Raw genomic sequence first — 23979 nt, 5'->3', positions numbered from 1 at the left:
TTGCAAATATTTGACATGTAGTCTGAGAGACAAAATCCGATATTACCACTTCCTAATTTCTACAATTTTTCGTATCATTGGTTGACTTCCTGTTGGGTTATGCATTTTCTCACTTTGTTTTAAGTTACATAATGTGGTTAGTTGTAGCTATGCCACTTTTCAAAGAATATGTGTGTTCCTGGCAACCCTTGCATGCAACGCCTCACGACAGGAAATGACATCAGAATTGCGATCAAATGTTGTGCTGGGTTGCCATCATTCAGGTGGCAAAATGGGCTTTCTTTGAACGACTGTAGTGCTGAAAAGGGGCAGAGAAGTGTTCCTGAGAAAAGTGGTTTGTTTTGATGTCCTCTATACGTTTCTGTGGTCCGTGGCCACCATTAAAATGACACCCTGTATATGCTGCTCCCGACTTTTTATTACAGGAGTGTAAAAAAAAAAGTATTTCAACATGCAATAGTAGCTTTGTTGCTCTTTTTTAAAGCCAAGCAAAGTGTGCAGATTAAAAAAGAAGTTTTTCTCACTGTTGTAATAAATAATTTCACACCAACAATGGGTGTTTCATGCTGCAAACAACATGAAATTGCACATTTTAATATCTAGCCAATGGCAGTATTTTGAACCTCTCTATTTTCCATTAACTCTCCATAGGCACGTGGATGGGTGACCAGTGTCACCCATTGATATTCATTGCGAGATTGCAACACTGAAGTATACTGCACATCAGTGCTTTTGTGTAGCTGAACATTCTTTCTTTGTCTTTGTTCTAAGCTCAGCTGTATGGTTCTGTTGCACTTCTAAGCAACATAATATTACTAAGTTAAAGCCAATTGCATGCAGCAAATTTAGATGTCATATAATAGTGAGGAATTAGTGAGGAAGGGGAGGACATGTAGGGATGTATGCACTAGGGTGAATCAAATATAAACGGGAATTTATTTTTCATAATTTATTGAAACAAAATACAAATACAAAACAAAGTAATTACTTTTCTACATAGCTCCCTTGAACTGAAATGCACTTTTGCCAGCGGATAGGGAGTTTGGCAATCCCTTTGTCCCAGAAAGTTCTCGGTCGTGTGTGCAGCCAGTTGCACACAAACTCTTCCGCTTCTGCATCATCCTAAAAACGCTTACCTGCGAGTGCTTCTTTCAGGGGTACAAACAAGTGATAATCACAAGGGGATAAGTCTGGACTATATGGAGGATGTTCAAGTGGTGTCCAATGAATTTCGTCTAGTTTGTCACGTGTTGCACCAGCTGTGTGAGGTCTGGCGTTGTCATGAAGCAGCAAAACACTTGTGATGGGTGTACCACGTCGTTTGGTCCGATAAGCAGCCTTAACACTTTCCAGGAGTTGACAATAGTAAGCATCATTTACTGTTCTTCTTTCATGAAGATAATCAATAAAAATGACACCTGTGAAATCCCCAAAAACTGTGGCAAGAATCTTCCCAGCTGATGCGTGGCTTTTGGCCTTGACTGGCCCAGCCTCTTCTTTTTTCTGCCACTCCTTGCTGGCCTGTTTTGACTCTGGTGTGTAGTGGTGGACCCAAGTTTCATCACAGGTGACAAGACGGTGCAAAAATTCATCCCCTTCTCTCTCATAACAAACCAGGTCCCTTTGAGAGATTTTCAGTCGAACCTTTTTCTGCTCCTCAGTGAGGAGGCGTGAGACCCATCTCGAAGCGATTTTTCTATAGCCCAAGTTCTCATGAATGATCGTGTGAGCAGTACCATAACTTATGCCCACTGCAGATGAAATTTCACTGACTGCGAAGCGACGATCACCTTCAGTCAAGTCCTGAACAGCCTGAATGTTTTCTTGAGTGATGCTTTTCCTTGGCTGCCATTGATGTCTTTTATTTTCCACAGTTTCCTGTCCTCCAAAAAACATGTTGTGCCATTCATACACACTGGTCTTTGAAAGGGTGGACTCGCCAAACTGTGCTCGAAGTCCGGTCAAAATTTCACTTGGTTTTATCCCTTCGTTTGTAAGAAATTTTATAATAATGCATTGTGCAATGGACGGGTGTACCTCCTGCTCACTCATCGTGCTACTGACTGATGTTACAAGTTGACAAGGACTCCAGGGAAGTAACAGACTCCAGATACACCCACTATCATCACCTCAAGGCCATAGGACTCCACCACACTTTCCCTGCAAGTAAGAAATAAATTCCCGTTTGTATATGATTCACCCACGTAACTGGGTGGCTACTCGCAAATTCCAGGTATTCTGCATGAAATATTGCTGCTGGGATTCTGCATGAATTTTTCTCCGTAGACGTGAAAAATAGCAACTTTTATTAATCCAAATCTCATTGTATTTATACATAGAATTAAATATCCTGAGGGAAGTTGTTCACAGTTTAGCTATCATTTTTATTGAGGAAGGAAAAAAAGCTGCATGGAAAATAAAACAAAATTCCCTCAATCTGTTTACTTTGTTAGTTTCCTTTGCAGAACAATCTATCCGACAGATAGAAGATTATTGCAAGATAGATTAGTACCAGGTGGTTATAATTAAAGTGACGGTGTTCAGAGTGGTACAGCACGGGCTGTAATGAGAGTAGCAGTCTGAAACTTCGTAGATATGCTAATGAAGCAATGCGCTCGCGAATTATGAAAAAAAAAAAAAATAGTTACAATTATCGCCACCAGGGTAAAAAATGGCGCTGTAAGCAGTCAAAACTTGGTATAGTTACAGGAAAAACACTATAAATCGCAGAAAACAATACTCTTTGTAATAAAATATGGCTACAATTTCACTATTCGAATTACATGAACATTACTAAAGGAAAAAGCAACAAGCGTCACCAACGACAACCAGGGAGCTCACACAATGGTTAGGCAATGTCACCGACTTTGACGTCAGAGTTACGAAAAATTCCACGTTTTGACTGCTTACAGCGCCATTTTTTACCCTGGTGGCGAGAATTGTAACTATTTTTTTTTTCATAATTCGCGAGCGCATTGCTTCATTAGCATATCTACGAAGTTTCAGACTGCTACTCTCATTACAGCCCGTGCTGTACCACTCTGAACTCCGTCACTTTAATTATAACCACCTTATATATCCTGCAACATTTGTGACTTGTTTTATAGATGTATTTCGAGTCTCAGTATGTGAAATGGCAGATGTAAACTCTGCACCTTAAATTAAATATTTTAAATACCTATATCATAGAATTTTTGGATACATTGGAATCACACTCTTTATATTGTTAATATATTTGTGTTGGTATGTGGGGGTGGTAAGAGGCAGTAATATATCTGATTGTATCCTTGAATTTTTAGAAAGTTTATCTTGAGAACCGGGAATTATACTTGAACTTTATCATGGTCCTAGAGTGGCCATCCTGTACTGATGAAAGTAAACATGAAAGTTACCATATGACCGAAGTAAACATTTTACTTTGTCGCTTATTACATATTTAGGCATGTGGGTGACAACTTTCACCAAAGGATGATGTTAACTTTATATTATTACTTCAAGCTCAAAGTTGAGCTTGAAAAACAAAAACAAAGAGGGAACGATCAGTGTGCATGTGCAGTATAGTTCATATTACTTCGTATTTTCAATAAATTAAAAATGCAAAACTTTGTTACATACTTGAAATGAGTATCTACAAAGGCTGTCGCAGAGAAGGTGAGACAGATTCTTTCCTGGCTTGACAACACTGCCTATGGTTTCGGCACTAGTCGCGTCGTGTAAGATGACTCATTCTGTTTCCATAGCAAGTTGTCACATGTTGCGAAACCACGTTAGTGAGCAGCTGTGTTGATTTACGTGGAACGTGTTTTGTTTACCTCTCCAGGTTTTCGCGATGAGTATTCAAGATGAACAGTGACATGCCATAAAATTTTGTTGGCACTTAGGGAAAAGTGCTGCGGAAACATATGCAATGTTTCAACAAGCATATGCCGATCAAGACAGACTGAGTAGAGCCACAGTGTACCGATGGCACAAGTTGTTCGAGGATGGGCGCAAATCAGGTGCTTTGCTTCCGCATCCTGGACGCAAATAAGGCACTTTGCTTCCGCATCCTGGACAAAGGCCGTCCGTGATTAAAGAGACGGTTGCATATCGTGCGGGCTTTTCAGGATTACGCGACGAAGAGAAATATAGATATTTTCCCGTATCCAGCATACAGCCTGGACCTTCCACCCTGCAACTTTTGGCTATTTCTACTTTTAAAGGCCGCTTTACGTAGTCATCATTTCATGACTAACAAAGAAGTGATCACCGCAGTGCAAGTTTTCTTCAGTTCGCTACCTGACGACGAATTTTCAAAGACATTCACAAAGTGGCAGGAGCGTATGGATGCTTGCTTTGCTGTCAATGGTGCCTATTTTGAAAAAGATGTACGTTTACTCGATATGGCTGATTCTGAATAAAAATTTTGTGGTTTGTACTTTTTTTTGTTTCATTTTAATGATTCTTGGAGGGGTCCATGTACATGCTTCTTTTAACTGTTACACAGTCACGACTTTTTGACCTGTTGTGCTCATTTTGGTCTCAATCGGCAGCTAATGAACCAAATTTTCATCCTAGTACATTTGCTAGCCAACGGAGGTTGCTGTTTTTCTATACAGGAATTAGTCTCACCTTCTGTGCAACAGCCTTTGTATTTTGTGCAACGACGTTTCGGAAACAACTGTTTCCTTCTTCAAGTTCTTTTCTTGGCTATCCGAAATATACCATAGCTTAATCAAATCGTGTCATTCATCAGGGAAAAGGAAACAGTACAAATTTGGTAAAGGTAAAATTTGTACAATTTCCTTTTCCCTGACGAATGACATGATTTGACGAGGCTATGGTATATTTCGGATAGCCGAGCAAAGAACCTGAAGAAGGAAACAGTTGTTTCCAAAACGTCGTTGAACAAAATAGATTCTCATTTCACGTAAGTAACAAAGTTTTGTATTTTAAATTTATTGAAAATACGAATTAATATATATAAAGTGAGTAAGTCGCACATATCGTGAATTATGAATGCAGTATAGTTCATAGTGTAAAGATAGTTAAAGGTTTGAATGGCAGGTGTCACCCATGTGCCTAAGTGTGTTTGCAGAAAATTACATGCCTAATGCAGGGTCAATCTTTTAACTATGTTTTAATATGTTATGAATAAAAGTTTGGGTTTATTTAATGGCTTATGCATAAAATATGTGCTAATTTATGAAGTACGTTAATGGTGACTTCATTTAAGAACACTCATATTATAGATTTCCAAGAACTGTTAACATGGAGTGACAATGAAAGAAATTAAAGAAAACTACTGGCAGGCTGAACTAAAAGTGTGGAACCATCCCAATATGAGACCATCAAGCTGACCTACACAAATCCAATGTCCTGTAATATGGTGAGGGGGAAACTATCTATGCCACGCTACCAAGATACCTGCCATTTTGGAGTCGCCTTATTTTCTTAAAAGTCCCGCACCGTGGCCATGCAGTCTAAAGCATCATGCTTTGGGCTCCGGCTATTATACACGTGCAAATTTGACTGTCCTGGGGGAAGCGTAACAACTTTTCTCCTAAGATTCCTGCCTGTCAATGGAATCGGTGGCCACCCACCATTGTGAGGAAATTGGGTATTCGGGTATCTATGAATGAAAACCTAGGATGACTTGGGGTTCGTCATGTTGACCACACGTCACCCCATAACTGGTTGGATGATCTCCCACCTCAGCAGGTGGGAGTGAGGCTGGCAGTTGCTAGGTAGGCCCTGGCCCTCACGGGCTGTTGCACCACAGGTTATTATTTGTTGTTATCTTGTTAAATGGGAAGGTGGTCATGTGACATTAAAATGATCTTGAATTTGATACGAAATATGACAGTGTGCTCAATATTCTAATTTTGATCCGTGGACCCACAAGCTCCTCTAAAAGGCAAATGGTGAGATCAGGGAGAAAACTGTCTAGGACCAGCTACCAAGATGGCCACCATCTTTTAGTCAATATTTTCCCCTTACATGTAATGGTGGTCATGAGACATCAAAAATGGTGTAGAATTTCCTGAGAAACATGATGGTGTGTTCAGTTTTATTGTAGCGTTAATCATTCTCATGTAATATTGCTTTTCTAACTTCTGAGTTACATGGGGCAATGAAGATGAATGATGAACTGTGAATTAGTGATGCTACTTTTAAGCAGAATTAATATGTAATATAGTTGAGAAACTAGTACGCACAGGACAGGAAATGAGGGTGCCATTTCCTCTCTATATTTTATAAGTGTGACCATTCATGGACAGGATGCTTGTGTAAAGGTAAAAGTTCCGGATGGCCGCATGTATCAGGCGAGAAGGTGGAAAGCAGCTGTTACAGACCCTAGTCCTGCAGATCATTTGGCTCGTAGGAACTTCTGCACACAAATTCTTAATCACGAAGATGATGATTTTCTTAGTCGTGTGATTTTCAGCGATGAATCCACATTTCATCTAAGTGTATGACCAAAGTACACACAAGAAACTTTTTATTTTATCTTCACCACCCCCACCCCCCACCCCCCTTATAAGTGGAAAAGTGAATTCACATAACATACAGATGGGTTAGGGGTCACGTTCAAATCTTCGCCGATACGCCCGTTGAACTGTAACAACTGAATTAGACCTCGCGAGTTCCAACACACAAGAAGACTTACACTCGGGAGACTCCATCTTTATAAATGGCTCCACCAAGCGGCAGAGTTAGGAAACAAATTTTGGCCATGCATAGAATCAAAACTTGGTGAGTTACTCTTTCATTTCATATATGGTTCATATTTGTAATGTGTATAGCATAGAAAATATACACATTTAAAACTCCGATATTCATTTGTGTACACCCGGTATAAGTCCCTAAAAAGTCTTCCTATCATTTGGAGCTACCTCACATATGCAAGAATTGTTTCCTCATCCACCAGGTTGGTATAATTTAAGTGATATCACTAAAATACAAAACTAAATCCTTCACTGGATGTACCAGGTTGATATATGAATTTCAGCTTAAAACATTTAATTTCCTTCAAATGTCATTGTCACAATGTAGTTGACTTATCCTCACCCATCCTAAACAATGCACTGTGCTACTTGATTTTATTAAAAACTTGAAGCTTGAGTAATGCCCTAATATTTCTGAGCCTTGTGTTTCTTAATCTACGAAAATATAGCCTAGTCAGCATAGTTGAAAGCTGTCACAAGAGAGTAAAAATCCATCTGTGTTGATCTTCAAACAGGAAAACTGAATTTTGTCAAATGCAATGTGAGACCAATCGTTCAAAATTTCTGGTAACTGTAAAAGTGCAACTCTTGATATTTTTACCTTCCTTAGACAAGATGCATGTTTTATAGCCTCAGAACATATGTATATATTCCCTTATTATTATATAGACTAAGGACTGACAATGTTAACTACTTTAATGGTGGCATTGGATGTATCTACAAAAAAAATATTACAACAATTTTTAAAACTACACCATTAAGAAATGTACCCTGTGTGCTGTCACGTTCCTGAGCTTTCAATTTATGGCAAGAAAAATATTTCCAGACTGGGTGCTCAAAAGATGATCCCCATATGCATTACAGATTTGCGGCTGGTGTGTGATCTCTGTTCGAGTGTTCAGTTTACTACGAAGAAAGAGTATGTGTTGTAGTTTTACAGTCTCTAATTAAACCTTAGATGCCTGCCATGACAGTCATGTCACAAGCAGTTTCTGACTTTGGGATGTTTGGAGATACAGGTTTTGAGTGTCATGCGAGATGTAATGTATGTTAATACCAGCTAGTAAAATATTTCAATCAGACTATATGGGGGGGGGGGGGATTTTCCTCCGAAAATATGACACCTTTACATTGGAATATTTCTTTCTCCAAAATTATCAGCAGCAAGTTTGCAATTTTTCCCACGAGAACGGAACACATTTCAGGCAATACTCATGTACCATTTGGAACCCTCAACATCCTGGCATTGCCTACGCAGGGTTCTGACGAAGTTCAAATTTCATATAAATAAATACATTTTTTAAACTTTCTTCATCTTCTTCTATTTGGTAAATTAAATTCGAAATTTATTGTCATAGGCTTGTCTAGACTCTACTGAGAAAAAAGAGCCATAATTTGTAACTCCAGCATTAGTAGCTACCGAAATAATATTTTATATTTAAAACTGTGGATTTTAAACTTCTTGCTGAAAACATGCTTGGCGTTCAGGCCTTATTGCATAAACAAGCCTAGCTTCTAAGGCTTAAACAATGAAATTATGGTTGAAGGAAAGAAAGCTATATTTTGTAATCATTGGAGACCATAGGTAGGGTATGCTGGCGAAGAAGATTGTTGAAATGTTGTGCACCATGTTGAAATGTGGCACTGAAATTGGGCGCATGGTTAACAATGTTCTGCTGTTGAATCATTGATTGTGTGTTCTTATGCTTCCAATAGGCCATTCGCATTGACAGAGTGCATATTGAACACTTCTGTACTATCAAACTAAAGGTAAAGTTTTGCATGCCCTAATTATTGTTGTTATTCTGGTGCCTCATTTTGACCTGGCAGTGAAAATTTCAACTATATATTTCATCATCATTCGCTTCCCCATGGTCCCCATAACCTCTGTACCGATGTCTGTATAATGAGTCTGAGTAGGGCAACTTAAATTGTGACCATCTGGTATTCATGAAAAATTTACTGTAAAGTGTAGTGCAAAATCAGAGTAAGATAAATGTTCACATTGTGCTACTGGGAGACCAACATTAATGGCTTAAGTTTGTTGTAAACCCACTGCCTTACAATACATGAAGAACACATAATAGGGCCCACTCTTCGTATTTAAAAATTTAGAAATTTATTGTAATTTTATGCCACCTTTAGATTACATAGGGCCGCAAATTAAATTCAATTTAATGTTGTTTTTTGTTTAATAGGTGAACTTTATTATTTGTGCCATGCTGATCACGAATATGAAATTCGTTTTTCTCTATCACGCAAGGTTTTCTTACAAATCAAATTTCAAAATTTGGGTTTTGTCCAATATTGCATACTGTTTTATTATAATTTTTCTTTTCTTCAATCAGAATAAGTACTCATCACACTAAACGCATCAACATGTTTATTTTAAAATGAATATAGACAGACACAAAGGACCCATATAATATAGAAAACTACATATAGCAGTATATAATATACACACAAGAAAATCAATACACAATACATATTTTTTAGTTCTGTTTAGCACGCTTTCTTCTGTAAGCTTTCCTAACTTTCTTGTGATTTTCTTCTGGCGTTTCTCTGTACAATGCCCAACAGTAGTCAGCCATCATGCTAACACTCCAATGTCCTTAATACCTTTTCTCCATATCCCTCATGTCCTGATGAAACCGTTCGCCTTGTTCCTCACTTAATTCACGGAGATTTTGTGGATAGTTATCAAGGTGTGAATGAAAAAAATGTAATTTGAGATTCATGTTGCAACCCAGTTCTTGAAATTTAAGTAACATATTCTCAACAACTTCTCTGTAATGAGGACTTTTGTGGTTCCCTAAGAAATTCAACACTACACTTTTAAATGCTAACCAAGCATCTCTTTCAGCTACAGTCATTGTTTCCTCGAAGTCTTTTTCATTCGTTAATTTCGTAATGTCTGGTCCAACAAAAACATCTTCTTTCACTTTGCCGTATAATAGGGATGGAAATTTGTTGCATATGAACTGGAAACATTGTCCTTCCTTGTTAAGTGCCTTCACAAATTGTTTAATCAGCCCTAATTTGATATGAAGAGGAGGAAGTACAACTTTCTCAGGACTGACTAAATGTTGTTGTACGATGTTCTTTGAACCCGGGTTCAACGTTTTCCGTATTGGCCATTTTTTTCTTTCCCAGTGGTAATATCGTGCCCTACTATCCCACTCACAGATGTAACATGGCATTTTCATATATCCACATTGTAGTCCAAGTAAAATGCTCAAAACTTTAAGATCCCCACACACCAACCAAGAATACATATTTAATTTTATTAAGAACAAGTTGCATATTGCTGTAGGTTTCTTTTAGTGACACAGAATGAGCAATATGACATATTCCATTATATAACAGAACAAATTTTAAACTTGTTTTATTCGAGTCAATGAATAGCCTCCAATCAGTTCAAAGACAAGGAAAATTTAACTTAGTCAGCAAACCGGACACATCACAACAAAACACGAGAAAATCTTGTTTCGAGAAATAAGGCACAAACTCTTTTTCTCGGTGTCTGTACCAGGAAAATGTTGTTCCACAAGCCAGCAAGTTCTTTTCGTTAAGTCTGGAACCAAGAAGCTCAGCTGATTCTTTAGATAAATTTAGGTCTCTAACTAAATCATTGAGTTTTTCTTTGAGTGAACGGTACAGGGTCACGAGATCCGTGAGGGGGTCATAAATGTCATCTTCCATTTCACTTCCTTCCACTGAATCACTTAGTGAACCAGGATCACTTACACACTCAAGACTTGATGGAGGTGTCGGTACAGGCAAGTCTGGACCGTGCAACACAGGTCTCATTGCAGAGGAAATATTGGGATACACTATCCTCTTCTTGTTTCTAATATTTCGACCTACAATTTCACAGGAACAGAAGTAACAATCATTGCTGTGATCCTGAGGCTCCCTCCACACCATGGGTATTGCAAATGGCATAGATGGCCGCTTTCCCATGCTCCAGTTTCGTAAAAATTCCACACATGATCTACATACCTTGTGTGGGGCCCACGATTTATCTTGATCTCCTAGTTTAATTTTAAAGTATGCGTAATATGCTCTTCTTACAAAATCTGTAATTTCCTGTCTCTGTACCCGGGGAACACATTCACCGCAGATGTAGCAAAACATATCTGGGCTATTCAGACAACCGCGAGATGCCATGGCCACACCATGCAAATTAGGACTTTTGAGAGTTACATATAAAATTAATTTCAAATGATATATCAATGTTTTACATAGTATTATTTTTATCATTTAGGCAAGAAACATATTAATTAATTTAAATAAAACAAAACTTCTCTGTATTTAAAGCTTGTTCGTCTTTATTACTTGTTGAATAATTTTGAAACGTACCAGCGACATCTAGCGACAATCACTTCAATTGCACTGAAACGTGCATACCACAACCCACATATAAAAATCGTGAATTGTAAAAAATTCTTGCGTGATGTGAGAAAACTAATGCCAGTTTCAGCATCAGCAAGTTCAAATGCATGTAAAACACCCAAAATTATAAAAACAACAGAACCCATGCGGCCCTGTGTTATCACAACAGTGAGCATGAATTATGATTGGAACAGTTTCATATATTGCCACACCAGGAACACTTATGCACTGACCGCGACTATAGAACTCCCGATGTTCTTTGGTAAGATCACAGTTACTGAGTCAGCATTTATTAACATGTTTTATACGGACGTAATGTCAATAATCCTTCTTTATAAATACCTGCAACATTTACGCAGCACATAACTATTACTCATGTACCAAAACTATTCACACAAAGACGATGGGTAAGATGCAACTTTGAAAAAAGAGAAACCCTCCACCACGTGACTTGAAGAAAGGTAAACCTGAATAATTATGTCACAAAATGTTCTTTTGAATTAGTTCCTTGTAAAAACACTGGATATTTTACCTTTCTTTAATTCCAATTACTGAAAAGCCCTATCCCATTGGAGCAAAACGAAGAACACAGATAATCAGAAAATACAAACAGTTTTCAGTGCAAAAGCCATGTGTACAAGAGTAACATAATTGAATAATCTAAATACCACCCTGTCATTGTCATTTCCACAGTCCTGATCTGAACATAATGCTGAAGATGTTATTAATAAAATATTAACATTGTCTTCTGAAAGAGCACCTTTTCTTTCGGAAAATATGGCAGATTTTTAAGTATATCTTAATACTTGAAACTATTTTGTGTCTCGCAGAGCATTTTTACTAAACAGTAATGGTTGATAGGTCTTTGTTGTGTCATACTTGGTATTAGGCAATATTTATTGAGAAGCTGATGGAATGTTGTTATGTAAATCTTAGTGAAAGCACTGCACTTTTTCTGAAATATACGGTCGATAATTTGCCTGAAATGACTTATATCTTCTTTTAGGTTACCACTGTACCACACTTTGATTAGAAGTGACTTTCAAGAAGAATGCACGGATATTGATATGTATTCAGAAAAGTATTTTGTTCGTTCATCTTGTAACAAATCATTTGCTCAGAAGGAAGCTCTTAGAAGACATTCAAGAATCCATCCAATTTGTTCAACATCAAATGAATCAATCACAGAGTTGGCACATCTTAAAGAACTTTCAACAACTCATAGTTTTGAAAAGTCTTTTATTTGTACGAGGTGTAAGAAATCATTTGCAAAGAAAAAAGCTCTTAGAAGACATTTAAAAATTCATGCTGGGGAGAAGTCCTATGTGTGTTCAACTTGTAACAAATCATTTGCACAGAATGCATATCTTAGAAAACATTTAAGAATACATACTGGAGAGAAGCCATATGTGTGTTCAACATGTAACAAATCATTTATATCCAAGGAATATCTTATAAGACATTTAAGAATTCATACTGGTGAGAAGCCATGTGTGTGTGCAACATGTAACAAATCATTTATATTTCAGCAAGCTCTTATAAGACATTCAAAAATTCATAGTGGAGAGAAACCCTACATGTGTTCAATGTGTAACAAAGCATTTATATCCAAGGAAGTTCTTATAAGACATTCAAGAATTCATAGTGGAGAGAAGCCATACAGGTGTTCAACGTGTAACAAAGCATTTACATCCAAGGAAGTTCTTATAACACATTCAAGAATTCATAGTGGAGAGAAACCCTACATGTGTTCAACGTGTAACAAATCATTTACATTCCAGCAAGCTCTTATAAGACATTCAAAAATACATAGTGGAGAGAAATCCTACATGTGTTCAAAGTGTAACAAAGCATTTACATCCAAGGAATATTTTGTAAGACATTCAAGAATTCATAGTGGAGAGAAACCCTATATGTGCTCAACATGCGGCAAGTCATTCCGAGAGTTGAGATATCTTAAAGAACATTCAAAAATTCATAGTACTGTAAAGCCTTTTGTGTGTTCAACATGTAAGAAGTCTTTTACAAATAAGTATGGTCTTATTAGACATTCAAGAATTCATATTGAATAGGCACCGTTTCTTTGTTCAACACCGACAAATAATTTACATAGTTGGTGCATCTTTGTGAACATTCAACATTTCATAGTTTTGAGAAGCCGTTTGTGTGTTAAATGTGTAAAGAATCATCTGCACAGAAGGTAGATATTAGTAAGGATTTAAGGTAACTCCTATGTGTGTTAAAGATGTAGCAAATAATTTTCGTGCAAAATGTTCTCATAAAACATTCAAGAATTGAAGATTTTCTGAGTCCATCATGCAACAGATCATGTAGATATATGCAACAGTGTTTCCAGGTACCCAGAAAATCTGGCCAAGCTTTAAAAGTCAGTGAATTTAGTTGATATTAGGCATATTGAGTCATAAGCACCTTGTTCAAAATATATTTTGCAACCGGTGCTTTTTTTTTAAATAGTGAATAATTTGTCTAATCATGTTTTATGAATTCTCTCAATTTGGAAATATAGTTGTGATGAATAAGGAGGGGGGGAGGCACTATATGACTGACCAGATGTGGAAGAGAATATAAAATGTCGGTTGTGAGCAGTGGCGCAGGAATGTTTTTCATTTGGGGGGTACAAAATTCACCCTACCCACCACACACTCACATAAATATACATACATACATACTGTGACACATGCCTTTGGTTTGGTTATTGACACCAAGCAAAAGGATTAATTTGGAAGTAGTGCGGAAGATGGTAACAGTCAATAACACAACAAAATTTTATAAAACCTAGGCAAGCATGCACAAACTTAAATATTTGCAAGGTCCTTACTACACATACGCGAAGCAGATGCATGAATCACCATGTGAGCAGCGACAATGCAAAGCCCTTTCAAATCATTGGTGCGAATGGATCACATACATTTAAGCGTCCATTAATTTTAATTTACAAAAAACAAATGAATGTTCATGTAATGGTTCTCCTCTGCTAAATATGTCCATCCAACAATTGTAATGTATGATAGGTTCAAATGAATGCCACAATGTGTGTGCATACAAGTGGAGGTTCCTCATGCACGCTTGCATGCATTTATACACATACCTAAAAAGCAACCAATTTTAATTAGCTAAAAAGCAACCAATTTTAATTAGACGCAACGTGCATTCGCTTTATCAAGGAATCAATACCCTTTTGCATAGTACGGTTAGTACCTTAAATCTTCTACCGTGCTGTAGAGTCAGTGTGACAAGACTGCTAATTTGTTTTACCTATTAATAATTCTCAAGAATAGACCAAGAATAACAACAAATGTGACTTTTATTATAGTTTTGTCACTCCACCATTACATAAATCCAACATTCTTCAATAACAACGTAATTTCAAAAGGCTAAAGCAGCAACATGCATTAACGATAGTGTTTTCATTTGTACATTATATCCTATCACACGGTGCATGCAATACATGCATATTTCTTGTAACATTAATCGGAACTTGACCAGCAAGGTCAAATTTCATAATCACAATATTTGGCACTAAATATTCAACAAACAAGCTAATACTACAACAAGAACACAATTCGTGTTTGCAAGGCAATCATGCACATACCAACTTACATTTACTAAATTGACTTATTAATACTCTTAATGGTTGTTCATTCAGAAATACTTATCATGGTAGAACGTTATGAATCAATTAATTGATGTTAATTGATGCTACCTATTGGGATTTTATCTGGCAAACAAAAACTAATCAAGGATCAAATGTTAATGGGTTGATATTTACGTAACCTTTCTTTTGGTAGAATATTTCTCAAGTTTTGTTCTTATGTTCAAACCAGTGAATGATCAATCGACGTGTAATTAAAGATGATAATTATGGTCGTTGATTCGTTGCACTATTTCGCATTAGCCATACTTAATCAAATGTCAAGAGATTCAACATGCAGTCAGAAGGTTCTAATCAGTCAGCCATTTGCAATTTTGGGCGAGATTGATTTAACCAGTAGAAACCCGGATATTCACTTCAATTATCACAGTATTAGATTTTTTATTGCACTTTTAATGTTCGACTGAATAAGAAAAGATTAATTTTCGTGCTGCTTTTAATTAATAGACAAAAATGTCAAAAGTCACGTAATTACTTTTATCATGTTGAAAGTTCAAAGATATGTCAGGTTTCTATGTCGCACCTTATTGTTATTATCCAACATGCAATTTCTACGTACCTTAAAGAACACAAAAATATGCATTAGTAGAAGTAGCCTTTAGTTGCAGCATCGCAGAGTTAAATAACTGTCCAAAATATTGCGTGTTTCAAACGCATGATTCAGTCCACGATGTGTAATGGCTTCCGGTTCTTTCTACCAGGTTCAAGAACATCGCTCTGGATAAGGCGATCTCAGCTGACTGTTGCAGTACGTTGTTTTCAGGGTCGCATCAAAGCACGAAGTGTAACTGACAAAGTAAGCTACTTTCCACATATAAGGAAGTACAGCCTGTCACCAGCAGGTGACAGCACATCTATATGAAGCTGGCAGAGGGAGCTACCCTCTGATGGCAGACATGAGAACCTCGTTTATTGCAAGTTTCTTTTTATGGACTGTGTCGATGCGAAATTTTACATATACAATCACATCGTCACAATACATATATATATATATGGATAAAAGCAAGGAGGGCCAAAAGGGCTAAATAAAAATCAAAGAAGAAGAAAGGAAACACTTACCACAGGAAATGAAATACGTTGATATTTCATGACCTAGGTCACATTGTCATCCAAGAAGAAAGAAGCACAGATTCACGAAGTATAGGAGCACAGAATACTAACTGTAGTGTTGGTACAATGTTGCCTGAGAAAGAAGATAGGCTGTAAGGTACTTTCATCAGTGTTTACTGCATAGGGTGGGTGGTTTCGGGGAAGAGGGGAAAGGGTTATTGGCTGGTTAGGTTGAGTCCGGGGGGGGGGGATATAGTGGCGTGCATGCCTGATATATAGGCTCTTTCCCATCTCCTGCAGAAAGACGTGGGAGGTAAAAGATGCATTATGGCGACACGGGAACAATTGTTGAAGGTGGTGTTATGGCTGTTGATGTGGATGGCAACTGTGAAATCGGAGTTTTGGGTGGAGGAGCGATGGTTATTGATCCTAAGGTTCAGAGGGGTGGAGGTTTCGCCAAGGTAGAAGTTGCTGCAGATTTGGCAGATGAGGTTGGATGAGTGGCAGGTGCCCTTGAGGTGAAGGGTGAACTTGCCTGCCATGGTGGGGATCTGGAGGGTGGGGGAGGTGATAAGTATGGGGCAGATCTTGGACCTGGGTTTATTGCACCTGTGAGCTGGCAGGGATGGTGTGGATGGGGTTGGAGTGTTTTGGAGCAAGATGTTCTTCAGGCTAAGACAACCATAGGTTTATCCCGAAAGATGTCCCTGGTGTCAGGATCACTGTGTAGGATGGGAAGGAGGGAGTGGAGGGTATGTTTAGATTTTCGTAATGTGAGTGGTATTGGGTGATCAGAGCTGGAGGGTTGGTTTTGTGTTGTTTGGTGCGGTTGTGGAAGGTGGCTCTTGTGATTTCTTTGTTGATGAGGGTAGAGGGGTAGCTACGGTTGGTTAGGGTTTGGTGCAGGTTTAGGTTGTAGTTGGCAGGATGAGGGGAATGAGTTAAGGCATTGGCCTTTGAGGGCTAGGGAAAATGGGATGGCTTTTTTTACAAAAATCAGACATACCCTCCACTCAGACTTCACCATCGCCACCCACACCAACAGCCACAACACCACCTTCAACAACTGTTTCCATGTAGCCATAATACACCTATTACCACAGCACACTGACACTTCCACCCGCAGAGGTTGGGAAAGGGTCTACATTTCAGGAATGTACGCCACCATCCCCCCCCCCCCCCCCGGACTCAACCTAACCAGCCAATAAGTATTTGTCCATTCCCCCCCCCCCTAACCACAACCCAACCAACCAACCACCATCCATCCCTCAGTAAACACTGGTGAAAGGATCTTTTCGCAAAACCCGTGCTCTATCACTTGTTTCTGACACCACTGTGCTGACGGTCGCTGGCGTCAGTTTCTGTGCCTCTACGCTTTTGTACTCCATACTTTCTACCTACTCTGAAAATGAGGTCATGACCTTGAAATATCAAACTTTTCTTCAATTGTGGTAAGGGTTTACTGTCTCCTATGCCATTTTGTGTGTGTGCGTGTATGTGTGTGTGTGTGTGTGTGTGTGTGTGTGTGTGTGTGTGTGTGTGTGTGTGTGTGTGTGTGTGTGTGTGTGTGTGTGTGTGTGTGTGTGTGTGTGTGTGTGTATATACATACACTAATGATGAAGGAGACAGTAAACACTTACCACACGAAGAGAAAATATTCTATATTTCGCGATCTATGTCGCATTTTCAAGTTGAAGAAGAAAGATCGGCGTTACTAAGAGAAGAGGCACAGAATACTGACCGTAGCGTCTCTACGAACAGTGTTGCCAGAAACAGTTGATAGATGACGAGAAGTACTTTCACCAGTGTTTACTGTAAGGTGGGTGGGTAATTTTGGGGAGGAGAGGAAAGGGTTACTGGTTGGCTAGGTTGAGTCCGGGGGGTATAGTGGCATGCGTGCCTATTATGTAGGCCCTTTCCCAGCACCTGCGGAAAGATGTGTCAGAGTGGGGGGGGGGGGGGTTAAAAGATGGATGATGGCAACACGGAAGCAGTTATTGAAGGTGGTGTTATGGCTGTTGGTGTGGATGGCAACTGTGAAAACTGAGTTTTGGGTGGAGGAACGGTGAATATTGATCCTTAGGTTCAAGGGGGTGGAGGTTTCGCCTATGTAGAAGTTGCAACCTGCAGTGAGTCTCATTTATCTCTTGCATTCATCTGACTAATGTAATTTTCTTACAGTTTGACTTTAGGGTTTAACTTAAAATGGTGGTGTGTTTGTTCATATTGATGCAGGTGCAACTTACTCACATAGTATAAATTATCAGTACAATATAAAAGGAAAAATAAAAGGAAAAATATTTTATAAAATGCCTAAAAGTACTTACGTTGGTGAGTAAATGATTTCCGTGAAACGACATTTCGGGATGTAACTACTCCCTTCATCAGGTAGATAGGTTATGCCAATTTAATTATACCATTGGCTGCATCAAACAAGACATGTATCAAGAGGTATGGTAAAAATGGATAAAAAGGTTAAAATGTGATTTAAGGCAGCTGAACATGTGTAGGTGCCTTATTCCTACCATTATATTGGAATCCTGATGTAAAAATCTGTAAAAAACCATCTAAAACAAATTTTGTAAAACATGTTAAAAACACTTTTCCAGAAGCAACTCTGTGAATGCAGTACATTTGAACATTTTAATCCAATTTCATGTTCTTCCTCTATCACGTGTTCTGATAGTCCAGTTCTTGGGGTTCCTTCTTTTATGTCTTTGTCATGCTCCTCCCACCTAATTTTTATGCTCCGGCCTGTTTAACCTATATATTCTTTATTACATGAACATGTTATGTTATAAACCCCTTTTTCATTTTCCGTTTTATTCTCCTTTTCTTTCCCATCCTTTTTATATTGTGTGAAATGTTTCTCTACCGCTCGTGGTGCCCTCATCCCGCATTTAATGCCAAATTCTTTAGCTAATCTTCCTATCTTTTCCAAAATTCCTTTGAAATACGGATTGCCGATATATTTTTATTTCTTATTCACCTAGTTAATTTCGATTTGTTGCTTCTTTTTTCCCTTATCACTGTTCATTTCTTCCCTCTCTCTCCTATCCTTTTTACATAGCTTGTGTGCTTTCCTGTGTATCTTATTCAGATGTTCCTCTTTGTATCCATTCTTTTTTCCATCCTATAGATCCATTCTTCTTCTTTTTCCTCTCATTTTTTTGACTTCATAATCATATTCCCCGGATGAAAAAGTTTTGGCATGTTCTGACTAGCTATGAATGTATAAAGGGGTTTTATGAAAAACCCGGTTCTGATTATTTTTAAATCTAAGAAGCCCACTACATCCTTGGCCATATCTTCTTTTGTTCCCGCAATATATCAAATAATTTCAGAAGATCAGCTTTTCCCCCTATAACCAGAACATCATCGACGTATCTCCGGAAATATTTAATATTTCCTACCATTTGTTCTAAGGCAGTTTTTTCTATAAAATGCATGAAGATCCCCAATGCAATCCCTGAAATAGGGTTGTCCATGGCTAATCCCTCTTTCTGTATGTACCATTCTTTGTTGAAACTAATAGTTATATCTGGTACATGGGTCAAACCATCGTACATATTCCCAAGCTACAACTATATCTACTCATTTTTCTCTAAGCCATCTAAATAAACAGCTGCTTTGTGTCTCGGGACGGTAGGGTAGAGGTTTATCACATCAAAGCTCATTATTTGATCATCTTTATCTAACTCTAGATTTTCGATCTTCCCCTTACGCAAAGCAGCATTCTCTGCTGCGTGATTTTCTGAGAGTAAATTTTATTATTCCATCGTTCCACACACATTTTAAAAAACTTTCATCTCTTTGAAGAGGTTTCCAAGAACACAGGTCAATGTAGTAACAAACACAATGTAGTAGAATACGTTTACAATGGTTTGAATTTCTGTGGTAAGGAAGATAATGCTTATATCTCATAAACAATATACACTTTATTTTATTGAGCGAATTGAAAATAGGTTCTTTTAACAGTAGCACCTAGCATCTGTCAAATTATCTAAGGGGGTACAGGGGATACAACTGGATTTACAGACTTAGGGGGTACAGTACCACCCTTTAAAAATTTGGGGGCTACAATGTACCCCTGTACCCCCAGTTCCTGCACCACTGGTTGTGAGTCAGAGAAATACACTGAGAGTGTGTGAAAATCTTGAGGAGGTGATAAAAAGAAAGCTACAGCACATGTCAGTCATAGTATAAGGAGCAGCATTCTGCTTCTGGAGCTGGTTGTTGCTTACCTCCTCATTACAATCCCTTCTGTGTATGAAACAATTTGATCTTTTAACAATGTTAGATACTAGTTGTTTATTTTTAAGCTTATAATAGAATTAATTTTCTTTGAATTTTGCATTGATGTCAAGCAAAAAAACGTGCACAGACCTGCGACTCCTGTGCACCATATTCCCTCATGGAGGGGAAAGGCAGAGTGGAGCAGGCTTCCTTATGGCCCGAGTTGAATAGAATAAGGAGGAGGTCTGCGGAGACTTTTCCCCGAAGGTTCTTTTCCTTGCGATCGCTCTGTATCTTTAAAAGCACATGCACAAATCCATGACAAATGCAATGGACATTATAAGATATTTTACTTTTTTTAAACTTGTGGACAAACTTCATCATTGCCTTACAGTGTAAAATAACATACTCTTAAGCCAAACAACCATTTACCTTGCTGCAATACTGTCGATTTTCTCACTGTCTGTAATTGGAACAAATTAGCAGTTGAGGCAAGACTGGCACATAAGTGCTGAGCACTGGTCTCTCCTTTATTAATACATAAAACCTCCTCCAAACTTAACCTGTTGTGGGGGTTTGGTAAACCGATGTTACCGAACTGAAATTTGAGCTACAGGTAGGTAATGGTGATATAAGAAACCCATAACTATGAGACCATATTTACTTGAGGATATCACATGATCGAAGCTTGTTATTCTTTGAATAAATCAAGAGGGCAACTGTGCAATGTGACCTCACTGGGAAACTTCTGACTACAAGCTGTATAAGAAAACTTTGAAGAGCGCTTATAAATAATGATCACCCGTAGCATAGTTCTAGTCACCCGAGCCACGTTAGGTGACAACTGCTGTAGTTTCAAGCAGATGACCCCGAAAAAAACTGATATAATTATCACCCAGTGAAACAACACAGAAGTTCAAACATAAACACTTTCCATGTGACATGCATTTTTCTTTTCACTAAACAGCAGCTTGGAGTGTGATGCACAGAAAGGCACATTACAAGGCATGCAAGTGGGTCCTTCAAACATCAGAATAGACCCACCTGCAGGATGTGTATTATGTGCTCTCACCACACCCGGGTGAAAAATCCATGTGACTAGAATGCCATGAATACATGTTTCAAAGTGAGGTAATGCAACGAGACTTTTCATTTTCCAACAATAAAACACCTCCATTTACATGTAGCACCTTGAAAGTTCCCATTATGTGTCCCCATCCAGTGTTACTTGTCAACTGATCATGCTCCCTTTTTTAAAAAAATAAAATCACTTGCAACACCTTTCCTGTCTCTTATAACTAGCCCTTGATATCACAATACAAAAATAATATTGACGCGTCTTGACGTCTTATAGATTTATTATAGATTTACCTCTCATATTATTAACATACTGCTGCCCACTCCAGAAAAACCAGTTACGTCGTTGAGTGTCATATATGATACGATGGAACTCAATGACTACAAATCACAGTGTAATATTTTGAATCTGAAATTGATATTAGTAATTTTGTTTATTGATTCACATATGATGTTTTTACAGTTAATTGTTGCACTCGCACTCACATTTTTCTCCAACATTTATAAATAAGGAACTGATATTGTAATACAGAAATTTTACAATTGTACAACTTGTAGATTTTTACGACCATTGTAGAAAAATACATCAATTTTTGAAGAATTTTTGCCTAACCTATAATTTTGTAGGAAGTGACAGTTTTACCATAAACTTGTAAAATGATTTTGTGAGAAAGTCAAAACAAATCGAATAACACTCAAAGTACTAATAGGGCATCTTGAGATCATTCGTGGTAGCTGAAGACTTAGGAGTACGAGGGTCACTATTTATATTTTGAGCCTAACAATGAAAAAACAGGAATTTGGCATTGAAAACTGCTTTATTGTTTTTCGAAGTATTCTCCTTTATGGTCAATACACTTCTGCATTCGTTCGAACCATTTGTCAAAGCAGTTTTTCCAATTTTCTTGAGACACCTCAGTAATATGGTTTTTGAACGCATCAACGGCATCTTCCGCTGACGAAAATCGCTGTCCATGCAATTTATTCTTGACATTCGGGAACAAGAAGAAGTCATTCAGTGCCAAATCAGGACTGTACGGTGGATGACCCATCAATTCGATTGTTTGACTGTTCATAAAGTCGGTTGTTACAAGGGTTGGATAAAAAGTAGTGACAACACTGCTGTCCCATGAAAGGGGTGAGTCACAGTTCCACAAGTGTTTCGTGGCTGATAAAGGAATGTCAGACGAGGAAGTATATTGACTGGGAGCGATTGTATGTTATTAAGTCAAAAACAACAGTGCTCTGATGTAGAGGATGAGAGTGCAAGCACCCTAACAATATGTTTAGGCAAGAAGAACAATGTCTCTCAGGCAGACGGACAACACAGCCTACTTCTGCACCTTCTTGCAACACCACCTTCGTCTCGCATTAAGATGGAAGCAATGGCACGGTGTCCCATCATCCTGCTTGACAATGCAAGGTCACTGTGAACACTGTGACGGCACTCCTGCATAGCTGGTAGTGGGAGGTACTGGAACATCCGCTGTATTCACTGGTATGAGACCATGTGATTACGACCTTTTTGCCAAAATATAGGAACCACTGGCCGGGAAGCACTACGACACGCGCGAAGCCATCATACGTGCTATAGTGCGGTCACTGCGGGACATCGACAGAGATGTACGCGCTGACGGTGTACGACGCCTTCCATACGTGTGGCAGAAGGTCGTAGAGATGGGGGACGATTACATTGAAGGAATGTAACACGTGCTCCTCTGCCAATACAGTGAAGTACCAATTATACCAGTGTTGCCATTACTTTTTATCCAACCCTTGTAGACGAGATGTGTGACAGCTGGCATTGTCTTGATGAAGAATGATCCGACGGCGTTTGTTTGTTTTCCGTATTTGACCGAAGACCTCTGGCAAACAAATTGTTGTGTACCATTCAGAGTTGACCGTTCTACGTTCCTCTAAAGGCACAGTTCCCACATGACCAGTTTTCCCGAAAAAACAGGTGACCATTTGTTTCGATGTGCTTCGAGCGCAAACAACTTTTGTTGGATTGGGTTCATCTTGAAACACCCATACAGTCGATTGCTGTTTACGTTCTGGCTCATATGCATATATCCATGATTCGTCACCTGTTACAATCTTATATACATCTTTTGAAGCACCACGATCATCATTTATCATAACTAAATGTAAGCTTAGTCTTGCATATGTCTCCAACTTTCCTTAACATTTGCAGCTGGCCTTGGACTTTCGTCACCCTCTGAATCAGTATCAGAATCAGCAATCTGATTGTCGGTAGAAGCAGCAATATCTGCCTCTTCATCTTCGATTTCAAAATCATCTGGATTTATGTTGTCCAGCATGACAAGTATGACATCTGAACTTGCAACTGGAAAACAAAGAAGTAATAGCCACTGTATTAATAATAGATTAGGCCGGCAGTTGGTAGGTAGGACCTGACCCTCAAAGGCTGTTGCACCACGAGTTGCAATAATAATAATAATAATAATTGGAGGAGTGGCCTAGAATTTGTAGCAGCATAGTAAAAATAAATTATACTATTCAAGATACATACAAAGTTTGTTACAGCCCTTATTTTCATAACAGTAATTAACAAAATTGCTTGGAAAAACTGCTGAGAAAGAAGGACGCACCTACTGTGAAATGTATGCCTAGCATCCACATGTATCACATCTGATACATAAAGAAAACAATTTTTAATTATCAAAATAATAAAATATTTTGCAAAACTTTCTATAACTCTTAAATAGTATCAATAAACTATCCTCTAACTACATTACAGCTTGAAAATAAAATTATAGTGTGGTACTAACTGCAGTTTTCTTGTTCCTGGTGAAACACATACTAGTAACAATGAATCAG

At 38.2% G+C, this 23979-nt stretch overlaps 1 protein-coding gene across 4 annotated transcripts in view; it reads left to right on the top strand.

The window, feature by feature from the left end:
* Positions 1-23979, top strand: part of LOC146001742 (uncharacterized) — a 95523-nt gene that overhangs the window by 26773 nt on the left and 44771 nt on the right. For 2 of the 4 annotated variants that reach the window (XM_083139449.1, XM_083139448.1), the window contains exon 3: positions 12109-13645. The exons of the other annotated variants lie outside the window; for them this stretch is intronic. In XM_083139449.1, the coding sequence (XP_082995575.1) occupies positions 12109-13174 (1066 nt within the window). In that variant the 3' untranslated portion in view covers positions 13175-13645. Of the gene's footprint in view, positions 1-12108; positions 13646-23979 lie in introns of those variants that run through there. 4 annotated transcript variants of the gene reach the window in all.

Source organism: Lepisma saccharinum, chromosome 17 (genome assembly GCF_977018435.1).
Source record: "Lepisma saccharinum chromosome 17, izLepSacc3.1, whole genome shotgun sequence".
In the NCBI taxonomy this organism is placed as follows: Eukaryota; Metazoa; Arthropoda; class Insecta; order Zygentoma; family Lepismatidae; genus Lepisma; species Lepisma saccharinum.
Note: the sequence above shows the minus strand (reverse complement) of the source record. Positions and strands in the feature narration are given on the sequence as shown.